Here is an 11,562-nt window from a genome sequence, read left to right as displayed (position 1 = left end):
GATGGAGACAAAGGGACCAGGATACACATATACATAAGGCACAGACAGAGAACAGTCAGACAGAGACATGGAGAGACACAGAGAGACAGAGATGGGGGAGGTGGCTGAGACTTGACGGCAGCTCTTCCTCTGATTATTTTATGGCCTATCCGAATTCTTTTCTTCTTCGTGCCTCAGTTTCCCCATCTGAGCTGTAAACATGAGGGAGTTGAACCCAGTGACTGAGAAGGCCCCTTCCAGGCTATCTGTAAGCTAGGCCCCCAGGGGCTGCCCCTGGGTCTCCTGCTGTGCCCCTTTGGCCTAGTCAAGCCCCCCCCTCAATGCTCAGCGCAGCCCAGGGTCCCTTAGGTGTCTCGGTCACCACAGCTGCAGGCTCACACTGCCTACATGACCTGGGAAAACGAATCTTCCTCTCTGTGCCTCAGTGTCTCCCTTTGTAAACTGAAGGAACTGGGTGGGGAGGGTCCTCCCAGAGGCCTCTTCTGTCTCTGAATCTAACCTGAAGACCCAGGCGGGGGGGGGGGGCTGTGCTGGGTGCCTCCTCACAGGGGCCCGTGCTCCTGACCTCCCCCTGCCCTGTCAGTGCTTTTTAAAAGAGAAAAGGAATAGGAATTCCTCCTGCCCACCTCCGGCCCCCAGGCTCTGCCAGCCAAGGCCAGCCATGGCAGGCAGCTGCCAGGCCCTAATTCAGAGCCTCTGGACAAAAGGAGCAGCTCCAGTAACACCTGTGCCCACGACGGTCCTGCATTGTCCAGGGCCTCCCATAATCCCTCCCGGCCCCTCCACTCCTGACACAATGCAGCCTCTTATTACTAAACGTGCATTCCAGCCCTGGGCCTGGGCACTGCCGGCCACTGGGCGGGAAGGGGGGCAGCTCTGAGGGGGAGGGGGGCCTCGGACAGCAGCCAGGCTATTGGAGTTGGGGGGGGGTCTGGGAATAGGGACAAAGAAAATGTCCAGGGGAGGGGAAAGGGCAGAGAGAACTCTGGAGCCAGTGACTCCTCCTGCCAGAGAAGCAGTGTCTGCTTCGGCCCCTCCCTGCAAATGCCCCTTTGGAAATCATTCTGAGGACATGGGGTGTCTGTGAACTGGGGAGCTTGGAAAATGGGGGTGGGGGAACTGGAGCAATCAAGGACCACAGATTTAGAGCTTAAAGAAATTTTAGAAACCATTTAGCTCTACTCCATCATTTTACAGATCAACCTGAGGCCCAGGGAGGGAAGGCAAATTGTCCAAGGTCACACAGTATATCACAGAGGCAGCATTTGAACTCAGGTCCTCCAACTCCAAATCCAGCTGCCTTTCCATTGGGAGTACCAGACCATGAGTCAGAGGAGGCCAGGTTTGAGATCTAGGCACTACTAACGACTGGCTTGGGTGCCCTGCTCAAGTGTGCTAACCTCACACTTCTTAGCTCGATCTCTCCCTCCCTCCCTCTGTCTGTTTCTCTCCCTTTCTCTCTACTCTTCCTCCTCTCCCTCTCTCTCTACTCTTCCTCCTCTCCCTCTCTCTCTCCCTCCCTTCTCTGCTCTCTCTCTCTGTCTCTGTCTGTCGCTGTCTCTCTCTCTCTCTCTCTCTCTCTCTCTCTCTCTCTCTCTGTCTCTCTCTCTCTCTCTCTCTCTCTCTCTCTCTCTCTCTCTCTCTCTCGCTCTCTCTCTCTCTCTCTCTCTCTCTCTCTCTCTCTCTCTCTCTCTCTCTCTCTCTCTCTCTCTCTCTCTCTCTCTCTCTCTCTCTCTCTCTCTCTCTCTCTCTCTCTCTCTCTCTCTGTCTCTCTCTCTCTCTCTCTCTCTCTCTCTCTCTCTCTCTCTGTCCCTCTGTCTCTCTCCCTCCCTCTCTCTCTCTTGAAATGCCTTGTCATTCTTTGTATATTTATATTCCTTTACTTATATCCCACCTGGTAGAGTGGAAGCTCTTAGCGGGCAGGGAAGCTTTTGTATTTCTCTTCATGCCCTCTGCACTTAACTCAGGAGTCCTTCTTGGCAACTCCCAGCTCCACTACCCCCACTTCAGCCTCCCCCTCCCGCCCAAGCTGTTAGATTATGGACAATCGAACCCTGGGCTCTGAGAGCTGAGCCCTGGCCCTGGCTTGCCTCAGGCAGGCCCATATGTGGCTTCCCAGACTGTTCCAAACCAGGCTGACCCTCCCCCCAGCCCAGCACCCCACTTTCCAACCCCAACTCTCAGGACTTGCATTTGTATCCCTAGGACTCAGCATGGTGTCTGACACATCGTAATTGATTAATAAATAATGAACGACTCTTCCTTCATTCCTGTAAGTGCTTATTGAAGCGAATTAATCAACCAACAAGTATTGATTATGTTCCCTAAGAACTGAACTGAAGTCCCAGCTCTGGAAGTGACCAACTGTGTCTGACTTTCTTTTGTCCAGAATACCAAGACGGGGCCAAGGCAGGTCCTCCCAGTGGTGAGAGGACACGCCCTCGGGCTCAGGGACCAGGGCTAAGGTGGAAGGTGATGATGGTGCCAACACTGTGCTTCAGGCACCTGCTGCCTCCTCTGCTCCCCAGGCCCCCACCCAGCAGAAGCAGAGCCAGGTCACCCAGCTCCCAGGGCCAGGTCTTATTGTCCTCCATTTCTTGGGTTGGCCAGAGCTCACGGGAGGGCAGTGAGCGCTAGGAAACAAGGGAACTGCAGGCAGAGGATTCAAAGGCATCTCACCTGTGCACAGCCTTCCCTGGCGGGGTGTGCTCCACCTCGAACCCAGCCTGGCGCAGGACGTCAATCACCGTGTTGTTCCCTAGGAAATGACCTGAAACGGCAAGAGAGAAGAAAATCTACGGTCTCCTTCCCTTCCCAGCATCTGCGGCCCCTCCCCAAGTCCTCCATCCTTCAGATGCTGCCTTGGGAAGCAGGTGATGGTAAATACACATCTGTGAATCACCTACTGTGTGCCAGGCACCATGATAGGATCATAGGTCAAGATCTGGCAGGTCCCTCGGAGACCTTCTCATTTTACATAGGAGGAAACTGGGGCCCAAAGTAACTGACCCAAGGTCACATGACTGATACAGCTCACAAGCCTTTCCTCTGTCACGGAATCCATTCCTCATCTCCAGAATTCTCTCCCTCCTCCCCTATGTACCACATGAGGCCTCTCCTGATCCACCCCACTGCTAGCGCCTCCCCCCTCAAACAACGGGGCTTTTTGTGGCTACGATATTGTATACACTGATACATGTTCACATTATAATTAGGATGTAAGTCACAGTGTCCGGCACATAGTAGGCACCTAATCCAAATGATTGATCAGTGATCCCAGCTGGTCCTCCACCCCACCCTGGGCTTCCTCAGCTTGTTAAGACCTCATGGCAACTGAGATCCCAGGGTCAGCCCCACCACCCAAGGAGATACCAAAGGTCAACCTCAGGGAAGGTGCAATCAAAAAAGTCAGCCTATGGGATGGTTAGGTGGAGCAGTGAATACAGTCGCCCTGGAGTTAGGAGGACCTGAGTTAAAATCTGACCTCAGACACTTAACACCAAAAAAACAAAAACCCTAGCCGTGTGACCTTGGGCAAGTCACTTAACCCCAGTTGCCCTCCAAAAAGCAAAAACAAAAAAAAGTCAGCCTTGAAATTGTGCTTCAGCATAGCAGAGTCCTTCCCAAAAGCAGAGGCCCATAGGTCTGATCAGAGCTGAGCTAGAATTCTCCAGGAGACAGTTAAGCAGTCACTTGAAGACCTCCAGGGATGGGGAGCTCACTACCTCCTGCATCAGCCCATTTTGGAAGGCTCTTCATTGGTCTGTTTCCCTAACAGCCAGCCTGCCCCTCTGCCCCTCTGTTCCTCCTCCCCTTTCTCTTGGTTCTTCCCTAATCCTTGCTCACACAGTGTTTTCATTCATATAAGTTAATATTCTCCCGGGGGGGGGGGGATGTACCAACACTGGCAAGCCCTGCACTCCTCGGTTCCCTCATCTGTTGAATGAGGACAATGATTCCACCGCCTGTTTTATGGGACTGTCGTCTAGACTGTGCTTTGTAGGTGCTAAAGAATTGGTTCCTATTGTTGTGAGGGACAAGGCTAGGGAGCTGAATGGTGATTTCACTGGCTTGAGAACTCTGTAATGAGGGCATTCCATCTTTCAAGGACCACCGGCACTTTTTAAAAGATATTACTATTGCTAGGAATATCACCAGCATCATCATCATCACCGGTGAATTGTCACAAAAGCCTGGGCCCAGAGCGATGTCACAAATGTGCACGTGTCATCTGGCTACAGCTTCCATGTTGACATTAATTAAGGAACTGGATGTTTTAAAAGCACCCACTGGGCACCAGGAACTGTACTGGGCACAGGGTGAGAGGAAGGCAAAAGAGAGTTTATCCTTTGCCCCTAGGCGCTCTCAGCAAAGCTTGCCAAGCAGAGAGATCAGCACTTTCCCTGCAACTCAGGTCACAACCCTGAGGTTTGACTGCCTTGTTCAGGATCAGACTGAGAGTATGTGCCAGGGTTAGGACTAGAACCCGGTCTTCCTGGCTCTACATCCAGCCCTCTATGGGCTCTACAGGGCTGTCTCCGTCATCATTGGTACTCCCAGCCACCCTAAAGTATGCCCCTGGGTCCAGTCATCCCATGAAGCACCAGGAAATATTTGGGGGATGCCTGGGGCTGGGATGAGACTGAGGGACAGAAGGAGAGAACCAGGCCTGGACTGGACCAAACCTGCGCCCCTGGCCTTGTTCTGGGTAGGGCTAAATCAATCAGCCATCAATCAGCCAATTGGCTACAGACATAGGAATTTCCTTGAATAGACCATCTACAGAAACCACAGATGAACAGGCTTTGGAATCTGCCCCAGGCACCAAGGCAACTTGCCTCCTGCCTCCTTGGAGACCTGTTTAATTAAAGGCGCCCCCGGCTCCCTGTCTAAGCCATGTTCACTTTAAGGGCTTGCCAAGGAAAATACCAGCCCCCAGGCTGTATACAATGGGCAGCAAATATTTACGCATGCCTTGACTGCTCCTGCCGAGCAAGTATTCCTGGAGACAGCATTAAACGGACTTCAGAGGGAGGACAGCCAGCAGCATGCCAGAAATACTGTGCTGGACTCTTGGCTTCTCCTCCCGGGGCTGAGATCCCAGGTCAGCCCCTCACCACCAGGAGGTGTTGGAGGAGAAGCCCAGTGGAGGTACAATCGCATGGCCAGCCTTGAAACAGGGCTTCAACTTCCAAAGTAAAGCTTGGGAGCTCCCCAGGAGGCCCCCAGGTCACCTCCTCTTCAGATGCTTGGGTCCTGGGCTTCCTTCCTGATTGGTGCCTGGAGGGGGAGAGCTTGGGGGGTGGAAGGTTTCTATTTGGGATGCAGCTCCTGGTCTTCCAATGGCTCCCAATGGTTCATGAGATCCCAAGTCAGGTAGGATGCAGTGTGGATGAAGCCCCAGGCTAACTCTTTTCCAGAGAGGCTCACCAACCATCCCTTTAATGATGCGTTTTAGAATTGTCAAACCCACCGGCCCATCTTCGGCAAACTCCAATCTCTTCCTTTTATTGAAAATTGGGAAAACACTGGCCTTTCTCCAATCTGATGGTGCTTTTCTCCCATATTTTTTCAGTCCTCTGGCTCAAAAACTAGCCGGGCCAGCTCCTGAAGCAGCCCAGGATGCAGGTCATGGGGCTGGCAGGAACCTCTCCTATCTCCCCTTGTATTTGCTCTTACATCTCCTGACTGGCCATTTTGTTCCCTGTCCCTTGAAGTTTAATGAGCTCGTTTTCCTTGGCTGGAGGGATCATCGGCTAAATGAGAGGAAGAGCAGCCCACGGGTCAGTTTACTAGGAAGATGGAGTGTGTGTATTGGAAAAGAGTGAAATAAGACTGGGCAGGGAAATAAGACCGGGCAAGGAAACGAGCCTGGTTGTGGAGGCCCACCGATGCCGAGCTAAGGACTTTGTAATCACGTCAGAGAGAAGGGAAGGAAAGCCTGTCAGATTTAGAGTGACAAGATGTCCCTGCATCTCCTATTCTGTTGGTCGGAGGAAAGAGCCCTGGGCTTGTAGGCAGAAGACCTGTGTTGGAGTTAGAGCTCCAGGACTTAGCTGTCAAATTGGCTCACCTTGGAAACTCAGTTTCCTCATCATTCCTACCTCCCAAAGCTATTTGGAGAGAAGTACTCTGTAAAGCTTTAAGTATTAACATTAATAGTAAATACTGCTATTTATTTCAATAATAAGCAATATTATTGAACAAGGGTTCGGATCTGGTCCTCTTGGCTTTGAGGATGGTGTCTGACTATCTGTGCCATGGTGAGATGGCCAAGGGTTCCCTACTTGGCAGATGGATGACCAGAGGGGAGTGGGCCACTCCTTCACCATTCTCCTGGCTGCACCTCTCCACGTGGCATGATGGGATTCCAGGCAAGGGCTTAATAGTGTCCTGTGTGTTTGTCCTGCAAGGCTCAGTCTAGCTAAGTTTGCATAAACTCATGTAGAGATGAGCTAAAGATAGATTCTTTTTTCCAACTATTACAACTTTCAAAGGGTTTTCCTACATCAGAGACTGGTCAGAATCTGAGTCCACAATGAGAACACTCATGCAGGCAACTGTGGAGATCCTTGAAGTACAAAGACATTTTTTTAATGGATGCATTCTGCTTGGTTCCTTTGGAAAATGTGAGAAGGGCTACAGAGGAGCAAATTTAGGGTGGGCAGTGAGAGCTCCCAGCGAGAGCATCCAAAAGTCCAAAGCACTGCCACGGTGGGTAATGAGCTTTCCATCACTGGAGGCCTCCAAGTAAAGGCTGGATGGTCACTCTAGAGGTGATGCCTCTGAGGCCTCTCCCTCAGAACCCTAGACATCTCAGGGCCTCTCAGCTTTGGAGGAGGCCTGAGTGATTTTTATCATACCCTTGGCCCTGGGAGAGGGATTGGCCCATGGACGGAAATCTTTGGGACTCCCCCCAAGACCATGAGGGCAGCCTTCGTGACTGCACTGGGAATGATTTGCTTGTCTCTGGAGCCTGGCTCCAGGCCCAGAGTGGATCGGGGCCACCTCCTATAGAGACAGGCCAGGGCCTTCCCATGGCTCCAGGGCTGGCAACACCCCCACATCTGGATCAGACTCTTCCCTTACCCTCTTCCTCCCTCACACTGTAGCTGCTTTCCTCAAGGTCTTCCTATAACGCTCTCCTCATGCCTTCTCCTGTAGCCCACCTATTTCTGTACATACCATGGCAACTCCCGCCCCACCTTGCAAGCTCCTTGAGGGCAGGGACTGTTGTTAATTCTTCATCCCTGGCCCCCCCCCACCTCGACCTTTTGAGCCTCTGTTCTTTCAGTAGTAAAGCGTCTTTACCCCATGCCATTGAGACAGAGAACCTGGGTTCAAATGTCCCCTCTGCCAGGACGGCAACCCAATGGAATGTTGGGCAAGCGGCTTTCCCTGACCTGACCTGTTTCCCCATCTGTAAAATGAAAGGGTTGGACTAAATGTTCTCTAGGACTCCCCCCAACTCTGCCATTTTCCATTCTCTGTCCTGAGATCTCTCTTCCACCCCCTACAAAGCCCCACTCCTTCTCAGGTTGCCTTCTCTTTCCAAGTGCTGGGTGGGGATAACCAGGGCTTTGGAAGAGGAGTGATGGCCCTGTTCACACGTTGTAGGGTAGGTCCTTATCACCTCTGGCATGGACTCTGACAACGGCTTCCTGATGGGTCTCTCTCCTGACAGTGTCTCCTCACTCTGACTGATCCTCTGCCTGCTTCCCAGACCTGATCATGCCATTGCCCTGCTCATGAACCTTACGTGGCTCACTATTGCCCTGAAGATAAAATACCACAAAAAACATCCTGTACATAGATCAGTAAGTAAATATAAAGTTGCTACCAAAGAGGGAGGGCACTAGCAACTGGTGGGATCAGGAGAAATTGGAAGGGTCCCTAGAAGTTCATCTTACATAGGCCTCACATTTTACACATGGAGGAAGTACCCAGAGAAGTGGTGTTACTCAGGGTCAAGGAAAATCAAGTCCACATGAATTTATTAAGCACCTATTATGTTCCTGGAGCTTTTCTAAAGACGGGTCACCTAGAAAGTAAGGAAGCAAGCTGGAATTTAGACTTGTATTCTCTCCTGCTAGACCCATGACACCCCATGAGGGGTCCTTCCTGCAGCAGAGGCCAAGGAGGAGGACAGTGTGGCTGTGGTCAGTCCTGCAGGCTCCATCTCAGACCCTCAGGGTCTCTTTGCTTTAAGCAGAACAGACTGATCTGGCCTCTTCTTCTACCTCTGACTGACTGAGGATGGTTTAGACTTGGCCTCTGTCCCTGGGGTCCCCTCACTGTCCCAGATACATCCTTGACCCTTGTCTACCTCTTGGCTGACCTCACTCTTAACAAGCCTCAGTTCCTTCTCCTCCACAAGCCTGACGATGACTTAGCAACCTTCATCTCGTGCTCCAGGAAGGCCTTCGTGCCACACGAGGACCAGCCCATATGTCTTGGAAGTGTCTCACCAGGCTGACCACAAAATGAGGAATGTGCTTTTACCCACAGATACTCTTGAAGACAAGTTACTAAGTCACAGAGGTGTGGTAATCAGTGCCAGTGGAAGGCATCCCTTCACCACATCCTGGAAAAACTGATGCAAGGAAGAGATTCCTAATCATGAGAATTGTCCCAAAGTGGAATAGAAGGTAGTGAGACCCCCCTTCCCAAGAGTCTGTGGGCAAAAGCTTGGGGGGGGGCAGTATTTCAGGGCAATGTGGTAGAAGAAATGCTTCTTTGGGCAATGATAACGTGAACTCAAGGTCGGTGTTATCTCACGACAATAGTATGTTTTTAAGATCCTCATTTTGACTTAAGTGACTGACATGGGATTCAAACTCGGGTCTTCCCAGTTCCAAGCTAAGCACTTTGTTCCCCCTAGGGCTCCCCAGTTACCAGAAGACACTTCAGCCTCTGTCCTGGAAGGATGCTTGGTGGGGCGGGGCCTCCCTCATCAGGGCCCACATCTGGAAAGATACACTGAGAGAATGGATGGATGAACTTCATAAACTGTAGAGCGCTTCTGTCAAGGGTAACATGCTGTGTCAATGCCGCCAATCATTAAGTAAGCGAAGGTGCTGCCAGAATGAGAAATATTGTTCACTTTTTTGCTATTGGCCCTAGAAGCCTAGAAGTTTGAGTTTTGGAGCAAGCAATCCTAGGAAACAAGACATGTCCCTTCCAAGACTCCACAGATGGAGAGAGAGGATTGTGCAAGGGACAGGGGAACAATGGGGCAATTAACAGTCATCCCAGAGACAGCGCCAGGGGACGGGGGATGGGGGCGAGGAAGGGGCGCCCCGCCAGATGTTTCCAGGGCAAGGCAGGCCCTGAAAGCCTCTATTACTGTCCTTAATCCCCCCCACATGTTCCCCCTCTGCTGTTGAGAAGAGCAGGCTCAAACCTCCTCTTTGGGAAGAGAGGGCCTGAGCCCATATTTATGTTCCGTCTGAAATTAATGCAGGGGCTCCTTTCAAATGCTAATTCTGCGGGCCCCCCCCCCGGCTGCTGCTGCTGCTGCTGTTACTGCTGCTGCTGCTGTGGGCAGCCTAGGCAGGGCCAGAGACACAGAGAAAGGGAGGAAGGAAGGAAGGAAGGAAGGAAGGAAGGAAGGAAGGAAAGGCCCCTTTGTTTTCTTGGGGAAGCTGGAAAGAGAATGGAACTCAGGGATCCCAGGGCAGAGGGGGAGGGGGGCAGAGAGTTGAGGGAGAGGCATGGAGCCAGTCATAGAAGGTTAGAGATGAGAGTAGGCTGAGGACACAGAGCAGAGAATGTGAGAGTGGGGAGAGGCCTTAGAACAGGGAATGTCAGGGCTAGGAGAGGCCTTGGAATGTCAGAGATGGAAGGGGCCTTAGAACAGGGGATGTCAGGGCTGGGAGAGGCCTTAGAACAAGGAATGTCAGGACTAGGAGAGGCCTTGGAATGTCAGGGCTAGGAGGGGCCTTAAAACAGGGGATGTCAGGGCTGGGAGGGGCCTTAGAACAGGGGATGTCAGGGCTGGGAAGGACTTGAGAATATAGGGGCCTTCAATATTACCATTCCCTGGAAGGAACCCTCCATCCAGATCCCGTGTACACAGTGCCCTTTTCCGTATATGATGCCCATCTCCTTTCCCCCAAGCCCAGAGCTTTCCCTCTGTTCCCCTGCCCTGTCCCTCATCCTCTTTCCCCTTAGCCCAGGATTCCTAGCTGTCCTTGACCTTCCCTTTGCTCACTTTTGGGATCCTCTCAACCTAACAACAGCACTGATGTAGCATTTTAGCATTAAATGTGGTAATGTTTGTGAAATGCTCAGCACAGTGCAGGGCACCTAGTCTGGGGAGGTGGCCTTTATGTTTTCAAAGTGATTATTTCGTTTGATCTCCACAATAATACCGAAAGGGTAATTACTACCTCTTACATCGATCACCAATCTATTTGTTACTTGTTATTATCCATTACTCCCATTTTACAGAGGAAGAAATTGAGTCTGAGGGGAATGAAGTGACTGTGTGAGACAGGACTCTAGCCCAGGCCTTTCTGCCGTGGCTCCCCGGGGCCCTAGCTGCTCCACCCCCATCTCAGCCAAGTCCTCTTGCTGATCCCCTGACTCTAAACAGATCAGAAACCCTCTGCCCTGTGTCCACACAGACCACCCGCCTTCTTGTGGAAAGCCTCATAATTCAGCCCTGTCCTCTCCATCAAAGCCTTCCCGTCCTTGGCCTCCTCTCCTGCCCCAGCCTTCAGGGAGCTCCCTCAGCCAGGATGGTCCAGATAAGCTCACCCATTCTGTGGACTGGAAACACAGCCCGTGGGCCAGGCTGCTGTGGGGCTTGGTATCCTCACTGTCCCCTCCATCATTCCAGATAAAGTGTTCTCCAGAAAGAAGAAAGAGCTCTCAGGCTCCCCACCCACTTCTGTCCCAGAGAGTTCAAAAGGAAGGGACCCACAAGACAGAGCCTTCCGTCACTGGTGTCAGAATCATGAAGGACCATGGACTGGCTGGGGACACTGGGGGCTTCTCTGCCAGAGCCAGGCCTATCCCTCCCCATCCATGGCAGAGGCTTCCTTTGGATCGCCCTCTCTCCTTACTTACCTACAGATTTCCTTCCCGTTCTTTAAAGCCCAAATTAAATGCCCCCTCCTCCAGGAAGACTGTCCTGATTCCTCTTAGATGGAAAAGTCCTTCCTCTTGGACCTCATAGAGCACCTAGCTTGCCCTCCCTGATGCAGAGCATTACATCTACTGTGTTCTGTGCTCCTGCCTTATCCTGACTAAATACTGTGAGATTCTTGAGGACAGGGGTTATGTTTTTATCATTCATTCAATAAGCATTATTAAACACCTACTGTGTGCCAGGCACTGTAAGCACTGGGGATACAGAAAGCAGTAAAAGGCAGTTCCTACTCTCAAGGAGATGACAGTTTAAAAGTTTATCTAAATCAATTCTAAAGCTTATCAGTCACTCAAAAAACATTTATTAAACACCTACTGTGTACAGAATCTTGTGTTCAGTGCTAGAGAAGAAAAGACTAGATAAAGCACAGATAACTATAATATATGCTAATACATGGAAAGAACTTT

The 11,562-nt window shown here is 51.4% G+C and overlaps 1 protein-coding gene across 1 annotated transcript in view; it reads right to left on the bottom strand.

The window, feature by feature from the left end:
* The window catches only part of LOC138165364 (metalloprotease TIKI2-like), a 235,966-nt gene that overhangs the window by 32,638 nt on the left and 191,766 nt on the right, over nucleotides 1-11,562 (bottom strand). Inside the window, exon 5 of the mRNA XM_069093624.1 lies at nucleotides 2,680-2,770. Within this exon, the coding sequence (XP_068949725.1) occupies nucleotides 2,680-2,770 (91 nt within the window). The remainder of the gene's footprint in view (nucleotides 1-2,679; nucleotides 2,771-11,562) is intronic.

Source organism: Petaurus breviceps, unplaced genomic scaffold (genome assembly GCF_028583685.1).
Source record: "Petaurus breviceps papuanus isolate PSGF00001 unplaced genomic scaffold, PetGlider_PUasm1.0 208, whole genome shotgun sequence".
NCBI classification, from domain to species: Eukaryota; Metazoa; Chordata; class Mammalia; order Diprotodontia; family Petauridae; genus Petaurus; species Petaurus breviceps.
This window is presented reverse-complemented; position numbering and strand designations above follow the sequence as displayed.